The sequence below is a fragment of the Lutra lutra genome, chromosome 5, assembly GCF_902655055.1.
Source record: "Lutra lutra chromosome 5, mLutLut1.2, whole genome shotgun sequence".
NCBI lineage: Eukaryota > Metazoa > Chordata > Mammalia > Carnivora > Mustelidae > Lutra > Lutra lutra.
The window spans coordinates 84107407-84129333 of record NC_062282.1 but is presented as its reverse complement, the minus strand read 5'-3'; the positions used below and the strand labels follow the sequence as shown (position 1 = coordinate 84129333).

Here is a 21927-nt window from a genome sequence, read left to right as displayed (position 1 = left end):
GCCTTCTGTAGTCGGTGCCAGCTCAGGTCAAGACAAAAGTCGCGGGGAAGGGCCCAAGAGCTCAGTTAGGGAGCCTGATCGGAGCCTAGCTGGTGGGAATGATTTGTTCAAGTTTTTGACACTGCACCCTGTGTCCCTGTGTCCTCAGGGCTGCCCCAGACTCAGCCTTGAGAAAGCACATCTTCCCTAGCCAAGGTGTCTGGAAACAGACAAACTGGTGTTTGCAATATTCTTTGCATAAGTAAGCAGGTTTCATTATGCATCTAGTTGTGCAATTTTCCACCAGGGCTTGTTTTGGAGTGGGAAGAGAGGATGAAGGATGGATATTGTATCTCCCAAAGTTTGTGCTTTGAAGTATAATTTTTTTTTTCTCTAAAAGAAAATGGCCTATTACCTGGTAAGTTCTCCAACCCCCCCGCCTTTTTTTTTTTTTTTCAAGAACACTGTTCCTCATCAAAAATAAAATTCATGAAGCATGAATGAAGGCTTTCAGTAGGGGCCCATACCTTGCTTTTCCATGGGAATCATCCAAAAATATGCCCCTTCTATAGAAATTTTCACCTATGAAGACTTGCTTTTGTTTTTCAGCTCATGCCTTGAGAAAAGATATAGCACAGTTGCTTATTTGCTGAATAAAACCAGATGTACCCTTAGCCTAGCGTAGTCCCCAGATAATGCCAGAGAGGAAGATAGTGAATCACTGACTCTTGGATTAAGGGCTTGTATGTGGATGGCAAACTCATGGCACATTTCCTATTCCTGGGTCCATAGCAGATACTGCTAATCAGTACCATCCTTCTTCCCAGCTGAGTCTGATTCCTGCCCCAGAATCACTTCTAAACTAAGTCAGCATGTGAGAAGCCCCACTCTAGCTGCCTGGGTGGGCAAAGAGCATGGGTTTGGAGGAGAGTCAGACCCAGGTTCTGACCAAACCCTGAAATATGACTGCTAAGTAACTTCGAATTAGTTCCTGAGCCTCTCTGAGTCTCAGTTCTTCCATCTAAAATGGAAATAATAACATCTCTTCACAATACTTAGAGGCCAAGATGTATGTGAAGACCCTGGCACCACGTCTGGCACCTGCTCACCATGCCGTAAAATTAACTTCTCTCCTTTTCAGTTGAGCAGCCTGGCAAGGGGACCTGTTCCAACGGTCTACTCAATATACAGATCCCTTCCATTGCTCCAGCCAGGGACACCTTGATCTCTTTGCACATTCCAGTGACAACACTGCCATGTCTACCCATCCCACGATTGGCAAGTTCTAGATTTCTCCAAGGCCCTTATATTCTTGGCATGTGTTTGGAAAGAGGGGTCTGCCATGGTGACCCAGAAAGGGCATTTGCCTCACACACATCTGATGTTAGCTGTCATTTACTGTGTACTGACTCTATGCCAGGTCCCAGGCTGTGTCCTTTACCGCACTTGCTGCCAACTAGGGATGATCTCAACCCTGGGGAACATTTGACAATGTCTGGAGATGTTCTTATGGCCACAGCTGAGTGGTGGGCGCTGCTGGCACTCAGTGGGTAGAGAGTAGGCACGCTGCTCCACACCTGACAATGCACAGGTGCCCCCACAGCAGGGAATGACCTGGTCCCAAATGCCCACCGTGCCGAGGCCAAGAACTCCCGTCTGTGACTACCTCACTCAGCACTTTAACAGTTCTATGTGAAAGGAGCTAATAGTTTCACCACTTTAAGATGAAGAAACTTGAGGCATTGCAATGTTGAGCCACATGGCCAACGTCATTGTGCCCTGAAGGGATATCGGTGCCCCACGTTGCTCTCCGCTGTCCAGCTGCTGCCCTGCACACCTCACTTTCTCTTGTGCTTCTACTGTATTTTGCTGGTTATATGAGGGGGTGAGAGCTCGAGGGAGCACGCCTGCACATGTGTTGGCCCCTGCCTCTGGCATCCAGAGCTAAAGAGTCTGTGCTTGGATGTCCGAGGTACAAGCCTGGCTGCTCCCCCTTTCACCTGAGCAGGGCTGGGCCTCCCGAGGGCCTCACCTGCCAGGATTAATTGGGCGAAGTGATGATGTCAAGTTTAAGTTCTCGCTGGAGAAATGCTGAATCAAAGAAGCAAGCAGAGCAGCAGGGTTAATTAGAGAATCTGCTGTGGTCACCAGAAACCAGAGAGGCTTCTCCCCAGAGGACCTCAGGGAGCTTGGGCCGGGCAGGGAGCCGAGGAGTATGGGTGTAGCCACACACCAGGAGTGCTGGCATTTGCTGCGCTGACTTCTGGAGAAGGAACTGGGCTGCGAGTACCCAGAGAGGTGTTTGTGGGGCTTCACTTCACCTGTTTGGTTTTTAGTGAGCTCCATGCCCACTACGGGGCTTGAACTCATGACTCCGAGATCAAGAGTCACACCCTCTTCTGGCTGAGCCAGCCACGCGCCCCACTTCACCTGCTATTTTAACCCAGCTGCCTCTGTCATCCTTCAGTCTCCCCGACGATCACTTTGTCAGGTGGCTTTCTCTGACCTCGCAGAGGAGGTGGGCCCTCCCTCACAAACCCCCTTCGTTTCCCATCCTGAACTCACAGTGCTTCACACATTGCAGTCTTGTAATTAAGTATGTGTGTACTTGGTTCCCCGCTTGTCTTCCCTGCTAGCTTGCAGGTTCATAAGAACAGGGACCATGTCTGTCTTGTTTACCGCATCGCGTGTGCCTGTGCACGGGAGGCACCCAGAAATTCCTTGTTGGCTGCTTCCACTGATGGGCTGTGAGCAGCCTGGGCAACAACCCAGGTGAGGTCGGGGCTCACAGAAGAAGCTGAAAGGTATGTGCAGAAGACGGCAGAGAGATGGCCCTGCCTCAGTCTCCACTCTGATCTCTTTTGTCCAGAGCCTTTCTTCCTGGTGTCATTTTTGCTTTCCCTCCCATGGGTTGGGATAACAGGGTCAGAACTGAGTGTGTCCCAGGGGACCCCCTAGATATAAGCCAAAAGTCACTCCCTTCCCTTCTTCTGAAATTGTCACTGCTTATCAAGGGAGCAAAGGGCCTTCTGGAAGCCTCTGGGCTGCAAGGCAGATCATCCTCTGAAGTACGTGGCTTGTGAATGCCATTCTCAGTGAGGCCTGGGGGTGGGGGATGGTTACAGCTTCCTGACTTGACCCAGCATTAATAACAGAGTGAACGTTTATTGAGTTATTTGCCACCGCCAAACCCTGGCCAGTATCTCATTTACATGTACTGCCTTGTCTTCTCCTCATGGCAGTCTTGGGAGGTTAGAAAAAAATTACCAAGAGTTCCATTTCACGAATGGAACAACTGAGGCCCAGAGAGATTACGTAACTTGCCCGATGTTACACTGCTCAGTAAGAGGCAGAGTGAGAGTTTCATCCCGGATCTGGAGGTCCCCAAAGCCCACATTTTCTCACCATAGTGCCTGTGCCGAGAAATGTTGCTAGAAAGCTCTGCCTCCGAGAAGTGTACCTGACACCTGCTGGGGCTGAGAAAACTTTTGCAAAGGGTAGAAAGGACGCGGGTCTCTTGTGTGCCAGAGGGCTGGAGCACGGGGCGGGATCACAACGATGACCGTCATGAACTAAATACAGGAACAGGTTTTCATGGTGTTATCTAGTTTCCAAATGCACTCTCAACGAATTAAGCAACATAATACACTGCCAGATGAGTTTTATTATTCCATCGAGAAAACGAGGAAGCTGGGGTCTGGAGAGGCAAAAATGCTTTACCCAAGGCCAAGCAGCTGCTGGGTGGGAGCCCTTAGATCAGATTCTCTGTGGCCTAACTGGTCTGTGATGGTTCATGCAGCAATGATGACACCTGTCTTATGCTAATAATGGCTACGGCCACCTGGGACCGTAGGACCCAAGCACGAGACATTAAATGATAAATCATAAGGACTCTTAATTCTGTCATAAATTGCAATTATTTCACTTAAGTTTTTTTTTTGGAAGACCTTGAATCTGTCATAGAAGCATACTTTTCTGCCAGTTCTCTTATGTATAAAATGAGATGAGATCACCCCCATAACTGCTAGTAGTTGTGAAAAATATACCTTAGGAAATTCAGCTCAAGAGGGCCATCTAAATTTTCGAGTATGTCTGGCTCATTGCCTGCTTTAAGTCAGGGGTTCTCCTCAGTCACACAAATGATGATGTATTCTCAAAGCTCTGCTTGGAGCAAAGAGGGTAGTAGCAATGGCTATAGGGAGCAGCAATAACTCTGCATGGAAGGACCTATGCATTTTGCAGATGAGGACACCAAGGCTCAATGGGGTAAGGTACTCAGTTCAATGTCACTTAGGTATTAGATGGCAAAGCTATGGCATGAAGCTTTGGCTGACTCAAAGCCTTCTTGTTTATACTAAGCTGCCTTCCTCTATAGGGAAGAATAGAAACCAAACCAAAACCCAACAGCAATAGGTTCCATAGGCTCCTTCAGCATTTTCAGTATTCATTTTCTCACAGTCTACGTGTTGGGAGAGACTTCTCCTTGGACCTCATGAAATCCTTCATGTTCTGATTTACGTTCCGTTCCTCTTCTGGACCCAGGAGTAGAAACCCAAGTTCAGGAAAATAAAATCAACACTCATTCCTATATTAACCATTTCTTTTCCAGGCTGAACAGACCTAGGTCTTTTCTCCTGGTCTTAGCCCAGGGGTTTGAGGCAGACCTCAGGAGAGGCAGAAGGGTGAGACGGTGGGTGAAGAGACCAGGCTGCTGAGGCTGACCTGAAGGCAGTGATAAGGATGTAAACAAGAAGACTGGCACAGGCAGGCAGGGGGAGATTAGCCCAGCTGGCAGTGGCCAGTGGAAAAAGGGTAGTAGCAGTTCAATGACGGCAACACGCCAAGAGAGAAGGTGGTGAGAAATGAGTCCTGTCTTTGAGCTAAGGGAACTCCCAGGAGCAAACAAGGAAGAGAAAGAGAGAGACAGAGAGAGAAATAGAGACAGAAGGGATATAGTGGTTGAGGCATGAACTTTGGATTGCTCAATATATGCTGAGCACCTATGATGTATAGGTTTGGAAATCTGTGAAAAAATGTAGGTACTCACAGTATAGCATCTTACACACATTCAGCCCTTAGAAAGAAGTAGTCAGTCCTGTAGAAGAATTGCAGCTTAAAACACTTTAGGAAAAAAAAAGATTTGGAATGTCACCATTTGCAACCCCAAATGAATGTTCATGAATGGCACCTCAATCATTAGGTGAAATGCTGATGGGAATCAATTTTAATGCAAAATGAGAGACATTCTTTTTACATGTAAATGAATGAATTTGGACCCCTACCTCACAGCATATACAAAAATTAACTCCAAATGCATCATATCTAAAGGTAAGCCTAGAAAACTCTCAGATGAAAATCCTAGGGAACCTGGATTAGGCAATGGATTCTTAGCAATGACACCAAAAGTACAAGCAATGAAGGAAAAGAATAGATGAACTGGACGTCATCGTTAATTAAAACTTTTGTGCTTCAAAGGACACCACTGGGAACACAGAAAGGCAGCCAACAAACAGGAAAATATTTTGCAAGTCTTATATCTGATAAGGGACATGCACCTGGCATATATGTATGTAAGTACAGAATTCTTAAACTCAGTAATAAGATAAATGACCCAATTAAAAGATATAGCGAAGAATATGAATAGACAGTTCTCTGAAGAATACGCACACCCAATAAACACGCGAACAGATGCTTAGCCATCAAGGAAATGCAAATCAAAACCACAACGGATACCACTTTACACCTATTAAGATGGCTATAATAAAAAAGACATAACAAAACAAGTGCTGGTGAAGACGTGGAGAAATTGGAACCCTCATAAACCGCTGGTGAGAATATGAAATGGTGCAATCATTTGGGAAAATAGTTGGCAGTTCCTCAAACAGTTAGACATAAAGTTACCATATGATCTAGTAATTCCACTCCTAGTTATGTACCGTATGAAACTACGTGCCCACACAAAAACCTGTACGCAAATGTCCACAGCAGGATTATCTATAATACTAAAAAGTGGAAAAAAAACAAAACAAAACCACATGTCCATCAACTGATGAATGGCTGAACAAAATGTGGTATATCCACACAATATTCTACACAATGGACAGTTGTCAACCATAAAAAGGAAGGAAGTATTGACACCTGCTACAACACAGGAGCTTTGAAACATAATGCCAAGTGAAAGACCAAATACTGTGTGAGTCTGCTGATATAAAATGAGCAGAATAGGCAAATCTGTAGAGACAGAAAGTGAGTGAGTGCTGTCTATGGCGGAGCTGGGGGGTGGAGGGAAATGGGGGACTAAGGGGTGAGAGCTAAGAGGTGTGGGGTTTCTTTTTGGAACAATGAAAATGTTTTAAATTATGGTAACAGATGCACAACTCTAGGAATATATTATTAAAAGCCAATGAATTGTGCACTTAAACAAAACAAGACAGAACCCCAAAAAGAGAAGCACTTGGCACAGTCTATGAGGTATTCTTGCCAAAGTCAAGCCTGAAGCTGGTTAAGCCTCTAGACCTAAATACCAGTTTACAGAAAGCACGGGGGAGAGAGGAATGTGTTGAACACCGTGGCAAAGATGCCACTGGCAATACCCAGAACGCAAAAACCCAATAAGACAAACTATGTGGCTTCTTTAACATTTGCATGGCTAAGGACAAAACAAGGAGAGAGAGGGAACTTGTGGAATAAAAGTAATCTAAGAGATGTATCAACCCAATACAAAGTGTTTACCTCATTTGGATGCCATTTAAACAAATCAACTTAAAAATACTTGTAAGGCAACTATGGACATTTGAACAGTGGCTGAATAGTTAATGTTTTTAAAAGATCACTGCCCACACACGTGATTTAACAAGCACTGGGTCTTATACAAGACCGATGAACTCTACTTCTGAAACTAATAATACACTCTATGTTAATTAATTGAATTTAAATTAAAAAAAGGAAACACTGCCCATTTTCTAATGTGTGATAACAGCATCCTGGTGATGTTAAACATTTAGACAAAAATACTAAAATTTGTAAAGGGATACTGAGATACGTGGTGGATGAAATGATAGGCCATCGGAGCTTTGCTTCAAAATAACCCATTGTGAGTGGAGCTAAAACTGAAATCAGACTGGCCCGTGAATGGATAATCGCTGAGACTTGGTGTTGAGTACACGAGGCTTCATTATATTCTTCTTTCTACTTTTACATATGTTTAGAGTTTCCATTATAACATGTATAGCATAGTGATTGAAGAGAAATTGAGCAACTGACATCTAAGAAATTCCAGTACCCACTTTACCTCTTCTGATTTCCCCAACAATCTTCTGAGGTAGAGGTACTCTATATGCCTAATGGAACCCTAAGCTCAGAGTGGCTACTGACTTACCCGAAGTCTCACCACTGAGATAAGGAAGGGGTGTGTGGGTCCAAGGCCAGAGGGCTTTCTCCTGTACGAAACACCTTCTCTAGACGGCTTGTGATAGTTCTCGACTCGGGGGGATCTGGCATTGCAGAAGGAGGCAGAGGCACTGTGGTCCTACACTGTGCCCTTTCTTGCTGTCAGGTGTCCAGCAGGGAACTCCTGCTCAGGCCTGACTGGTAATTTAGGAGAACAGTTTAAGGGGCTGTGTCCAGCCAGGGGTACATGCTTGAAAACTTAACAAACACATTTCAAGCACCTGTCAGGGTCCACAGAAGGCACTTTGAGGTAGATGAAGCTGACATGGAACAAATCGGTTTGAACAGACAGCTATCCACTGAATGGAGCCTTCCCACTTTTCTAGCCACAAATCTTTGGGACCACCCCAGTCAGTTCAAGAGTGCTCTGATATCGGGGGTAGGCGGGTAGGGAGAGGGTGGTTGGGTTATGGACATTGGGGAGGGTATGTGCTATGGTGAGTGCTGTGAAGTGTGTAAGCCTGATGATTCACAGACCTGTACCCCTGGGGCAAATAATACATTATATGTTAATAAAAAAATTTAATAAAATCAGGGGTGAAAATAAAAAAAAGTGCTCTGATATCTTCATTTATGAGGAGGGATTTGCTGAGTGAAAATTGGAAAGATGGAAAATTTATACTGGAAGATATTAACATAAGACTATAAGCATAGGATAGATCTATTTCTGTAAATTACTTTAGAAGGAGGGTTAGCTAGAATCTTAAGCATAAATTAGCACTGAGACTCTAAAGAAAAGAAATTACCCTTCTTTTTCCTTGAAGATTTTATTTATTTGAGAGAGAGAGAGAGAGCGAGAGAGAAAGCAAGAGCAGTGGGGAGAGGGAGAAGCAGACTCCCTGCTGAGCAGGGAGCCTCACATGGGGCTTGGTCCCAGAACCCCGAGAACACGGTCTTGAGCCGAAGGCAGAGGCTCAACCAACTGAGCCACCCCAGGTGCCCCAGGAAAAAAATTATCTTAATACTAAGTAAAAACCATCTCTCACGGCAGTTCTGAGTATCAAAAAGTCAGTCTGAGAAACTCCCATGAAAGAGAAAAAGGGAAAGGATCTGGACTTAGAGCTCAAGCTCCTAAAAGTTACTTTATTCAGATATAGGATCCAAATATAGGATTGAAAGGGAAGTCAGCCTTACAGACTTCAGAATTCCCCAAGGTCTGTGACAGCTCATCTTCCCAGGATCCCAGGAAGGATGCTTGGACTTGTCACTGTCATCCTAGGATGGGATGGAGGCAGCATGGGGAATGGAATCACATTCCTACCCTGACTTTAGGGTCCTGCCATTTTCCTCTCTGTCTTATCTCTTCTGTTTTCTGGGTAATCAGAAGAAGGGACAGGGATTGGTAATTATTTTAAAAAGTCAGAGGTCTCTGACTTTGTTTTTAATTCTTGCAGCAAAACGTGTTATTAGAAACCTTTACTGGGGTTTTGGAAAGTCAACAGTAACATAAATGAACAAAACACCATCCCCGCCCTTAAGAAGTATGCATTCTTGGTGAGCATGGTGATAAGATATATGTGTGGTATTGACAGTGCCAAGAAGAAAGTTATAACTAGAGTATAAACAATACACTGTGAACACAGGGGAGATATTAATTCTGCCAGGAGAACTGGCAACAAGTTCCTTGAAGGAAATGGTAATCCGTGTGGGCCTTTGGGATATGGATATGATTGTAACAGGTGAATGCACCAAAAATAAATTCCTAGAGAAATAGCCTTTAATTTAATCAACAAACATTTGTTCTTTGCCTGTAAAAATGCCGTAGGCCGGGTACAAGGACAAAAAGCAGAGAGGTGGCCTGGGGTATACATACTGTGCTTCAAAGTGTCAAGTAAATCACTACAACTTTTGTGTGTGTGCATGCTGCTGTGTGTGTCTGTGCATGCACATGCATACATTTGCATGTGGGGGTGTGTGTGTACGCCGTGGGTATGGGGGTCTGGGAGTGCTGGAAGGGGGACTGTAGCCAGATCACGGAGGGTCTAGAATGCCTTAACTTATTTAGGGGAGAGAGCACAGGTCTGCCCTCAAATCCTGGCTCTGTTCTCACTTTGAGACTTGAGGCAAGTTACTTCATCTTTCTGTCCCCCACGTTTTCCTATTTGAAAAAATGGGCATACCAGTGCCTACTCTGAACAGCTGCGGGGCAAGTCAGCATGTCTGCAAATCATCATTATGGTTTCTGGCATTTCGTGGCCACTTAATAAGCAGCAGGTATTAATTACTTCTTCTGTGGTCTGTAGGGAACGATGGACAGTTTGGGTAAGAAAAGTGGCTGAGGGGCGCCTGGGTGGCTCAGTGGGTTAAAGCCTCTGCCTTCGGCTCGGGTCATGGTCTCAGGGTCCTGGGATCGAGCCCCACGTCAGGCTCTCTGCTCCGCAGGGAGCCTGCTTCCTCCCTCTCTCTCTGCCTGCCTCTCTGCCTACTTGTGATCTCTGTCTGTCAAATAAATAAATAAAATCTTTTAAAAAAAGGGGGGGGGCTGAAATGGATTTGGGTTTTCAAGAAGTTGTGATAGAGGCCGTGACTGGAAGAATGGGTGGGGGTGAAGGGGTGGGTGGGGTGAGGTGTGGTGACTGAGCCTGACGTCTGGGACACCAGGGTGGAGGCTGAAGCAATGGTCTACGCAAGAGCTGTGGACCCAGACGAAAGCACTGGGATAGAAAGGACAGAAGTTATGCAACTACTCAGATGGCAAAATGAGCTTGCTGACTGACTGGATGTAAGAGGTGAGGGAAGGAGAAAACTCTGGAATGATGGCAGGCTTTCTAGTTGTCCAGCAGCTCCACTAACCTGGATGTGTGGTACAGGAAGAGTGGCAGGCTGAAGGAGAGGGGGTGCGGGACAGGTAGTGGGGTGTGGGGGAGGGGAGGATGTGGAGGGTGTACTGAAGGACCAGAAAAGAAGAATGCCTCATTGTTCTGTGAGTGCGGGAGAAATGGGGCAAGCAGCCTCCACATTGTGAACAAGTGAATTGCAGAATCTCTAGGGTGGGCCTGGCTTCCACTGGCTTCCACTGCTGAAGGATTTCTTCCTAACTGGCATCTGGTACAGCTGACTTTCTCTTTCTAAGGCATCCCTTCTCATTGCAGACTTAGAGATCATCTTCAGAACTCTCCCAAAGGCCAACTCCATGGGTTCCAATCCTCCCGCTTAAACTCCTCCATCATAGTTTCCCAGAGAACCCACTCAGCCTCTTCAGTTCTGATTCTGAATTGTTTTCAAGTATAGCTGTATTTAGTGCAAAGTTCATCTGTGAGGTCATTTCCTGACCTTCTAGCCAAATGTGTCAGGTGGTTTTCCACAGGTGAGAAGACACAACAACAACAGGAAAACAAAATTCCTTGCTCTGGCCTCTGTTTTCATACACTTCTGTGAACATAAAACCGGTAGCACTTACCACATATGGAAGATAATCCATCAGACAATATGAGAAAAATGTTCAGTGCCATTCAGTTCAGAGATGGGCAACAGCTTTGCCTCAAGCCCTGGTCCTCAGGCCTTGCTCTTTCCTCCTTCCAGAGGCAGATTATTAGCAAACATCAGCACCAAACTGGGATCTTCCTAATATCATCCAGGGGGTTGGGGAAAATTGGAAAGGGAATAGCTTTCTCGGTCTGTCAGTCTGTGTTATTAAACTCTGCGTCTCTGAACTGCTAAAGCCAATGTGGGTGCCAGGAGGCTCTTGTCCCATGTCAGGAAGCTCTAACCCCACTATAGTCGGTCATTCATTTTTTGTGTCCCCACTAGATTGGGAGTTCCTGGACAGCAAGGGCTTACTAGTGGTGCCTACAGCAGCATATGCGATGGTTGCACACAGTTGATAGTTCATAAAGGAACAAAGTGATAGTAAATGAAAACATTTAGGTGTGAAAGACTCAAGGCAAATTCTTTACTGGAGAATGGGGTGGGTGGGGAAGACAATGCTGGAGGGCCTGGGAGTCTAAGGGAAGTCTGGTGAAGGGTCTCAGAGGAGGGAGGCTACAGACATCCAAGCTGAACTACACTAACATCCTAATAGCGTTGCCTGATGACATCTCTGTTGATGGCATAGTGTAGTGACAAGAGTGTATGTTCGAGAATCAGACAATTCTAGGGTTAATCCAGACTCTCACTGTTTACTAATTACATGGACTGTGACCATACCATTTTTGCGGGGGGGGGGGGGGACTTAATTACCTTGCTGTAAAGTGTTGATAGTATCTCCCCTACAAAGGCTCTTATCACCTTTTAGGATAGAGAGCAGGACTTAGGAGACCAGCAGCAAATAAAAGACTTTGCTGTCAGAAGATATCATCCTATTTCTCCATCCATCAATCATATTAGTCTCAGTAAGTGGCCAGGAATATTGCTGCTGTTCTTGTTGTTTTGGTAGTAGAATCCCCAGTACTCACTATGGTTACTAGCAAAAGGTAAGCACCCAACAGATGTTCATTGGTTGAAAGAGTTACACTGACCTGTCTGAGCTTTCTAGAAGAAACCATTCCTCTTCCAGTTTTCCCTGTCTGAGTATCTGTCACTAGCATCTGCCCAGATTTTTAAGTCAAATATCTTGATTCCTTGATTTGGAATGCCTACTAGGGACTAGGCACTGTGCAGGGTGGTGGGATGGGGAAGGTAGGGGGGGAAGCTTGAAAAGATTTAGAGAAAAAAGCAAAAGAACTTGTCATTTGCTCAATTTTTTACCCTTCTTTAGATGTAGCTTATTAAGTGAAGCCTTTTAAGAGTGTTTTTGACAACACCCGGGCAAACATGTAGAAATACTTACAACCCACAGCCATCTGAATTGAGAAAGGCTATCAATACTGTGCATAGATTCCCTGGGACTAGCATATGCAAATGCCCTACTTTGGAAGTCTCACCATCTGTGAAAACTAGAAAAAAATACTATTTATTTTATCTTTTTTATTAAAACTCTTTTTTGTTGGGGGGGGATACTATTTGTTTTCAGTCCTACTAGGATTCTCCACTCTGGTCCAACCTCTCTGTAGATGAGGCAAATGATTGGAAAGAAGAATTATAAAGGCACATGAAAAGTGACTCTTGGCTCAATCTTTTGGGAAACCAACTTAGAGCTGAGTGAGCTTGCTTCTATCTACTGAGTGTGGGCTGTACTTCCTATATCCAGCTCTCTCTATAAAAAACGGTTTCAGAAAAATTCAGTTAGTCTTTGGCTTAATTATAAGTCACTGGGCCCCTCATTTTAATGTGCGTGTGTGTGTGTGTTTGTGTGCGCATGCATGCGTGCACGTGTGTGTATCTGTGGTGGAGGGAGAACTTTGGGCACAAAGCATGTATGTACTTGTAAAAAAGCATCTGGAATGTGTGTGTAGGAAGGGAACTTTTTGGTTCTTTACATCAGGAGAGAGTGCGTGGAGGGGAAGAGGTATGTGTGTGTGTGCATGTGTATGCGTGTGTGTGTGTGTGTGTGTGAGAGTGAGTGAGTGTATGTCGCGCAGCTGGTGGGCTGAGGCACCTGAGCAGTCAGCCTCTTCAAGATCCAGACAGTGGTGTACGACAGAAAATGTCACAGACGGAGATTGTTTTCGTTTCAGACCAGCACACGGGTCTTTGAGAAGCCCTTGACTTTCTCCTCCTCCTTGTCTTGTTAAAAAGGGATTAGAGTCCAATTAAGTCCTTTAATCCCAAGGTAGAGATTCATGTTTTAAAACAAGATTTACAGCTTCAAAAAAACACATCAGTGCAAGTTGAAGTTTGTCCTTTCAAGTTGCCACCTGCATCGTTCCAAAGAGTGTTTTCAGCAGAATCCCCAACATGTAGTTGTTCTTAATTACCTTGCCTCCTACCTCCAGTCCTTCATCTTTCCAAGTACCCTTCAACCTAAATAGCCACATGCTGTTAAAAGTACTTCTGCTTCTGGGTTGCCACACTCTTCACTCCCTTTAGTTGGCAATTCAGTGTTTGGGCTTAATAATAATAGCAGGAAGAGCTAGTGCTCATCGGGTGTTTCGTAACGTGCCAGGCATTGTGCTAAGCACTTTGCACGTATTATCTTGTTTTCACTTTGCACTGGGCCCTGCAGATTATGTAGCCAGTCCTGAAAATACCTAGTAACCCACAGTTTCCCTTTCTCTTTTCCTTCCTTTCCACATGATGCGATAGGACAGAAAAGTCAATCTCTAACTGTGATGCCAAAATCCTTTCGGGAAAACGGGTGCCATTTTTTGAAGGGAAGTTCTTTAAGGGACAGGAACCATGTTGTGGCTTTTGGCATGGGAAAGCAAAGTATCTGTGAGGATCTGGCAAGTTGTTTGACTTCTCTTGGCCTCAGTTTTCACACCTGTAAATTGGGGATAACAGTAATGACACCTAACTCAAGAGGCTGTTTCAAGGACAACAGGAGATCATGCGTCTGCAGCTCTGACACGTAATACACACGGCAGTAGTTACTATTAATGCTTTATGGATGCTCAGCAGGTACTAAATATCCAGTATTCCTTGTGAGACGGTGTGCGTGACCCGCCTAATACCAATATGCCCTGATCCCAATGGTGTGTTTCCTACCTGTCCCACAGAGCTGGGAGGAAGGTCTGCTTTCCCCATGTGCTGGGTAATCACAGAGGGGTTGCTGGAGCTGATGAGCACTGGGGTGCTGATCTCCACCATATGGCGCCCCGAGGGAGAATGAACCATCCTGTTGAGAGTGTTCAAGGCTGTTGTGATGGAGAACTGCCCAGGCCCCTTCCTCCTGGACCCAGGGCCCCTTCGCAGCGTGGGTGTGTTGGTTGCTTTGCCTCGGGAGGATGAGGGCACCAGGGACAGGTTCTTTGTGCGGGCTGACTGCCGGCCTTTGTTCTTCTCTAGGAGGTGTCTTGCAGTGAGGTTGGGCTGGAAACACAGAAAGTCCATGACAAGTTAGCTTCCTGATCTAGTGTGAGCAGCTAAGTCCTACCCAGGTTAGTCTGACACGAGTTCAGATGCCACAGTCATCTTTGGTCAACTTCCATCTTTTAGCGATACGTCCCAATTACTTTGCTGTATCAGTACGCCCTGATGACTCCCTTGCAAAGCACGTATTGATTTTATTCTTTACTGTGGTCTATGGGAGTTAAAAAATAAACCATGATACTCTTCACTGACTGGGAACAGTCTTCCTTCTCCCATTTCTCCCAGGCACACCCCTACCCTTTTCCTCTTTGAGCCTCTCCTGAATGCCCCTGGGTAGGCTGCGGCCCCTGTGCTTTCCCATTGGGGCACTTTACACACTGCCCTGCAATCAATTCCCTTCCATTCCCGCCCCCCACGCCCTGACTGTAGCTACCTGAGGGCAGTCCATCTCTACTCTACTCCCCAGAGGTGCACAGTGAGTGTCTGCGCAATCATGTGTATGTGAAAGTTGCTCAGGTTTATACATTTGAGAATTATCTGCACCAGAATGTCAATCTGTCCGGAACTTTGAATCTTTAAGCTAAGACCAGCTTTCACTACTTCCTTTGAACACTTTCATCTCCCCACCATTCTTTCCTATTCCATACCTCTTAGTCCGTGATACGCTGGTAAATCAGGAAAAGAGAAGAGGAAAGAAAAAGAAAAGAACGAGCCCTATTTCGTAGAGTTTACTAATTTCTATGGTATAAATATCTACCAATGGTTTACAAGTAGCTAGCAAAATTCCTGAAAATAAAAAAGCCAGCTCTTGCAATCTAGTCCTAGCTCTGGGACAACCACCAACTGTGCTGTATTTTGAGCTCAGTTCCTTCGGAAGGCTGAAATACGCTGACAAAGTTGCCCTCCAAAGCCACAAGTCTCATTCTAATGTAGAGATTCAACTATAAAGGTAAAAGGGAATTTGCCCATTTAAGAACTTCTTATGACAATGGGCAAAGGACTAAAATAGCCAATATCGAAAATTTTAAAGCCTTTTTTTTTTTTTGGTCAGAGAGAGGGAGCATAGGCAGGCAGAGGCAGCGGGAGAAGCAGGCTCCCCGATGAGCAAGGAGCCCAATGTGGGACTCGATCCTAGGATGCTGGGATCATGATCTGAGCCGAAGGCAGCCACTTAGCCGACTGAACTACCCAGGTGTCCCACCAATAACGAAAATTTTAAAGAGGAGGTAGTTCCGACCTCAAGAAGCTTGTAATATTGTGAAAGAGAAAATCATTAGGTAGGGAAGTGGCATTATTATGTCTACTTTACAGATGAGAGAGCTGTGGACCAGAAGGGGTGATCTATAAATGGCATAGCCAGTAAACAACAAGAGAATATCAGATAGAAGTAAGAGCTTTGTGGGATGCCTGGGTGGCTCGATCGGTTAAGCGGTTGCCTTCGGCTCAGGTCATGGTCCCAGTGTCCTAGGATCGAGTCCCGCATCAGGCTCCTTGCTCCATGGGGAGCCTGCTTCTCCCTCTGATAAATAAATAAAATCTTAAAAAAAAAAAAAAGAAAGAAGGGCTTTGAAGTGATAGAGAGTGGCAGGGGGAGGTGCCTACTGGGGGGGTGTGTGTGTCAAGGAAATCCCACTGAGGAGATGACATTTAACCAAGACACAGATGACATGAAAGAACTAGCCATGTGAATATGGGGGTAAGAATATTCCAGACAGAGGGATCATATCCTAATGGAAAGATCCTAAGGAGGTAAAAAACAGTCTATTTGAGAAAAAGTCAGGAGAAAAACAAAAGTTGGAACAGAGAGAATGAGGAGCAGGTAGTCAAAGAGACAGGCAAGGACTGGGTCCCAGAGGTCCTGGGAGGCTCAAGTTTATTCTAAGTGTAATAGGAAGCCTCTGGCAGGATTAGATAGAGGAATGACATGATCTGATTTATGCTTTTAAAAGCTCATGCTACAGTTTGGCAGTTTCTTACCAAGTTAAACCCACACTTAGCATCTGACCCAGCCAGCCCACTCCCACGTAATTACTGAAGAGACATGAAAACTTAGGTCCACTCAGAAATTGGTATGCAAATGTTTATAGTACTTTACTCATAGTTGCTAACAACTGGAAATAAATGCATTGTCTTTGAACTGGTGCACGGACAAACAAACTCTGGCACATCCATACAGTAGATCATGGCTCATCAATAGAGAGGGACAAGCTGCGGATCCACCTAACAACATGGATGAGTCCAGAATGCTCTGTGCTAAGTGAAAGAAGCCAGACTCAGAGGCTACATTCTGTATGATTCCACTGATAGGACATTCTGGAAAAGGGAAATTACAGGAGCAGGAATGAGATCAGCACTGCCAGCAGTTGGGAGTCAGGGAAGTGGCTGGCTACAGAGAGTCCACATGCTGTTGTATTTTGGGGGGAGGTGTTGGGACTACTCTATTATCTTGATGGTGGTGTATGTATTTACCAAAATTTGTAGAAGTGGACACCAAAAAGAGTAAATTCTACCGTATGCAAATAAAAAGAAACACTTAAAAGCTCATTCTGGATGTTATTTGGAAGTGCCAGCCCATAAGTAGGGAGACCAGCTAGGAAGTTCCGGAAATTGTCTAGGCAAGCTCTGATGGCAGTCTGGAAGAGGGGACAAGGTCTTACGTGCCCTAGAGCACTGATCCCTCCATTGTTCATCCGGTAAGAGGACAATATATATTCTCTAAGTTGAACGAGTAAAGTTCTTTACGGTCTCATTCACAGGTACAATGAAATAGACTGATTTTTTTTCTTTTTCTTTTTTTATTTTTGCTTCTACCTAATTGTTCTGTCCACAGGTGAGCAACACCTTCATTGTTTTCATCAGAAACATTGACAAAGGACTCAGTGTGACTCTTGGTCTGCCCTGTGCTCTGCCAACATGATTAATAGCTCAGTTGAGGGAGGACTGCACAGCTCTTAAATTTGTACCCACTCATTTGAAACAATATCCTTGAGGTTCGTTGGGCTGAGCAAGGTTCACATAACCCAGGCAGGGCTCACTGGAGAAGTCCTGACAGGAATGGGTCTAAGCTCAGCATTTGTTTTACCACCTTTTTATCCAGGTGCTCTTCAATAAATCAAATGATACATTAACAAGAAAAATCCTATTTGTACAAAAACAACAACAACAACCCCCAAACCCACGTCACTCTTACAAGAAAGCTTTCCTTCTTTCCTATTGCTTTGCTTGGCACTAGTAATTCAAAACTTATTTAAAGAGTTCTCAGCAAGTGCTACTCTTAATGAAATGACTGGAGTCAAAAATTTAAGTACTGCTTTAAAAAGCTCAATTAAGATTTCAAGTAATTTTTGAAAATCAGGTTCCCAGATTAGAGCAACCACTTGATTATCCTTTTCCCCTCCTCGTAATTAGGAGAACAAATGAAGCAATGGCTAGTTTGATGATAATCTCGAGGGTTCTTGTAATCGCTAATTTTAGAGGTGAAGTAGTGGGGAGAATGTCCAAATGAATAATCATTAAACGTAGAAGTTTTGGAAAAAAGGGTATCAGAGATGCATAATAAAACCAATGGTCCTTCCCCCCCCGCCCCAGAGCTATGGAGAAGCATCTTGAAATAATGCAGGGGACCATGCAAACTCTAAAATGCAAAAACTGAACCACCTCTTATGTATCCAGCTAGGTATTAACTGTAGCTGATCTCTGTCCTTGGAGACTTAACCACTATCTCCCCACGTTAACTATTAAATGTCCCTCTTTAGCAAATGCTACTTGACCCAGCAAATGCCTCCACCACTAACCTAAGCAGATATAAAGCAGAAAGTGAGGCATGCATTCTTGACCAGTTCTTCTGCCCTGTTCCTCACTTCCGTCAGCATTCAAGTCCTGTGGATCTACCTCCTAATTGGTGTTTGAATCCGTCCATTTATTTCCCATCTCCTGGTCCAACCCACTGTCATCTTGTAACTGGGCCATGCACACACTGGCCTCCTAACTGGTATTTCTGCTTTTTCTGCTCTCCTCTTCAATTTATTCTTCCCACTGTAGCCAGAAGAGCAGTCTTTAATAAACCCACGTCTGATAGAGTTCCTGGGTCTCTTAAAATCTTTCAATGGTGTCTACTGACTTCTGGATCAAGTCCAAACTTTTTATGATATGGCAGAGATCATGATATTTACTAAACAGTCCTTGTGCTCCCCAGTAATTCTCAGCTACCTTGAAGACAGATGGGGCTAGGGGAACTAGCTAATTTTTTTTACATAGTACTTGTTCTGTGTTAGTCTAGCCTGTGCAGTATAAGGAGCACAGCCATTAGGTATTTAGAGAAGACAGAGACAACTGAGTGGTCAATTAGTGGTGAAATTTTATGGAAGAAGCCAAGCTTCTAGTTGAGCCTTGTAACCCAAGTGAGATTTGAACAGGTGGAGAGAATTGGGTGTGTGTGCCTCAAAGGGGCCTCAGCAAGAGGAAAAGCACTGATAATGAGAATATTGTTTACTAGAGACTGTAAGAAGACCAGCCTCTCGGGACTCATCCTCTTTCCTTCCCTTCCATTTTTCATCCCTTCGATATTAACTGAGTGGAAAGAGTTGTGGAGAACCTTGCAAGCTGGATAGTGTTCTGGGCACACCATTTGCTTCAGAACCTGTTTTGGCTCTTAAGAACGAAAGAACTCGTCCCCCTCTATCTTCGATTATGCCTTTGTCTGTTTTCACCCAACCTTCCTAGAGGGTGGAAAGCATGCCTCTTACTGCATTTGAAGCTCCCCACTGCTCACTTTTAGTGCTTTGTGCCCAGTAAGCATCCAGTTAATGCAGTTAAACAATGGAACCTCTTTTAAATTTGTAATGACCTGCCTCAAGCTAGGGTGAGGCTCCAGGACACGGAGGTTAGGAACTCCAGGTTATAGTATTACATATGAGAAGTAGGTAGACGGAGTCTAGCATGTGCTCTTCCTTTGTTTTCTTTTTAAAGTAGCTTTAAAAAACCCAGAAAGAATATATCAATATGAGCCTATCAGAAGATTTATAGGATCCAAATGATGGATGAATAGGAAAATTATCTAGAATTTCACTATCTCATGATCACCACTGTTAATATTTTAGTACATATTCTTTCAGGCCTCTATTTATATATATACATATATTTATAAACCTAGTTTCATACAGTTCCATTTATTTATTGTGATAAAAGGCACATGACATAAATTTACCCTAATAACAGTTTTATTTATTTTTATTTTTTCATTTTTCTAATAACCGTTTTAAAGTATATGATTCAGTAGTGTTGAATATAATTCATATTGTTGTGAAACAGATCTTCAGGACTTTCTGATCTCCTAATCCAAAACTCCATACCCATTAAACTCAGTTTACTTACCAAGAAATCATAAGCCTCTTTCCATAATACCAAATACTTAATGATATTGGATATTCTTCTTTAACATTATTTTTCATGGGTATGTATCTTTTCATCACCATAATTTTTAACAATGAAATCCTTATTGCCGGATAATCAGATGATTTCTGTCTTTTCACCATTATACACAAGGCTGTGGTGAATACTCTGTACATATACCTTTGCATAGTTGTTTGAACATTTCTTTACAATAAATTCTCAGATGTGGATTTGCTGAATCAAAGGAGATGGAGGTTTTTAATGTTACGGATACAGGTTTATTTGAGTGTGAGCATGAGAAATCACACAATATATACTCTTATCAGCAGAATAAAAAGTCCCCAGAAATGGGTGTTACCTTCTGGCATCTTTTGTTTGGAGACCTTAGTTAACTTCTAGAATAAGCCTCCTGTCAAAAAAGCATTTTTGTCAGGCATCCCTGTGGCGCGTGTGTATTTTGGTGAGCGTGCATCTGATGTAGACTTGAAATTCACGTACCTCTACGAACAAGATCGGGAAGATGCCCACTTGATCCCCTAACTTGCCTTCTGCCCAGTTCTCATCCACTCGGCTGATCACAGTGATGATATCATCCTGAAAGAGACAAAGTCTCAAGGTCAGCATCTGCTCTTGGTTTTCAGATGGTGAAAGCTTTCACTGGAGACTAGCGTGGAATCCCGGATGGTGTAAAGTATAAGAAATGTAACTCTTTCATAATTTATTGATAAAATCTTCCTCTATAAAGGGCAGCATTTGAATCACCAAGACTGCAAGAGGAGTAGAAATAATTGGGAGGACCAGTGGAATCCAAAAGAAAATTTGGAAATGTTTCTAATTTTCAATCACCAGCAGAATCTGGGCTTTGGTTTATATGACTCTGATGCAAAAATCAATCGGGGAGCCACAGGCAGATAGTTTTTTAGTGTAGCAAAAGGAAGAATAAATTTCATTCTAATTTTGAAGACTTTTCCGGACCTATTGAACTTTAGAAAAATTTTTTTATTTTTAAGTAATCTCTGCATCCAACATGGGGCTCAGGTTCATAACCCTGAGATCAAGAGTTGCACGTTTCATGGGCTGAGCCAGCCCAGGCGCCCCATTCAATTTTTTTTTTTTTTAAGATTTTTATTTATTTATTTGTCATAGAGAGAGAGCACAAGCACGCAAGCAGGCAGAGGCAGAGAGAGAAGCAGGCTCCCACTGAGCGAAGGGTTTGATGCGGGACTCCAAGTCTTTCACCAAGTAGAAAGCCCGACACGGGCTCGAATCCAGGACACCCGGATCAGGACCCGAGATGAAGGCAGTGGCCCAACCAACTGAGCCACCCAGGCGTCCCCCTCATTCAATTTTTAATGTATCAAATGTAAGGTGGCTTTTTTATTCAAAACTTTCTTATTATAAAAGATTACATATAGGGGCGCCTGGGTGGCTCAGTGGGTTAAGCCTCTGCCTTCAGTTCAGGTGATGATCTCAGGGTCCTGGATTCGAGCCCCGTGTCGGGCTTTCTACTTGGTGGAAAGCCTGCTTCCCCCTCTCCCTCGGCCCGCCTCTCTGCCTGCCTCTCTGCCTGCTTGTGATCTCTCTCTGTCAAAAATAAAAAAATCTTAAAAAAAAAAAATTACATGTAGATTTCTAGAGACATGAGAAAATATAGTAAACAAAACAAGTAATTCTACCACAATATAGATACAGCCATTGTTAACAACCCTCCCCCACCCCCGATTCTTCTCTATGAAGATAAAACATATATACATATAAATACACTGATTCCTAAAAACTCTGCTGGAAACAAGCACACATACAATAAAGTTCATAAAGTTTGGATGTAACAGTTGATACATACACATACAATACACATACAATACATACAATAAAGTTCATAAAGTTTGGATGTAAAGGTTGATGAATGTTAACACCCACTATATTCATGAAACCCCATCCGGATCAAGAGATACAGAACATTTCCAGCACCCACAAGCCTCCTTTGTGCCCTTACCCATCATCTAGCAAGCGGTACCCACTGTTCCGACTCCGAGTATATGAGTATATATACATTCATTTGCCTAGCCTTATATTTCATACAAAAGAAGTCCTAGAGGACACACTGATTTTTCGCTGTATACCATATCAGGAATGCCTTTCCACTTCCATACCTGTTCGTCAGTCCAAATCTGAAGATCTATCCATCAGTTGCTCTCAAGTTCCGATTCATGTCTCTCAGGAATTTAGTAAATCCAAATCTGAGTTCATTATTGCATT

At 43.9% G+C, this 21927-nt stretch overlaps 1 protein-coding gene across 7 annotated transcripts in view; it reads right to left on the bottom strand.

Annotated features, from left to right (window-relative positions):
• SH3RF2 (SH3 domain containing ring finger 2) overlaps positions 1 to 21927 on the bottom strand; it is a 127543-nt gene that overhangs the window by 49761 nt on the left and 55855 nt on the right. For all 7 annotated transcript variants that reach the window (XM_047731156.1, XM_047731157.1, XM_047731154.1 and 4 more), the window contains exons 4-5: positions 20167 to 20262; positions 13954 to 14277 (exon numbers count right to left, since the gene is read on the bottom strand). In XM_047731156.1, the coding sequence (XP_047587112.1) occupies positions 13954 to 14277; positions 20167 to 20262 (420 nt within the window). The remainder of the gene's footprint in view (positions 1 to 13953; positions 14278 to 20166; positions 20263 to 21927) is intronic.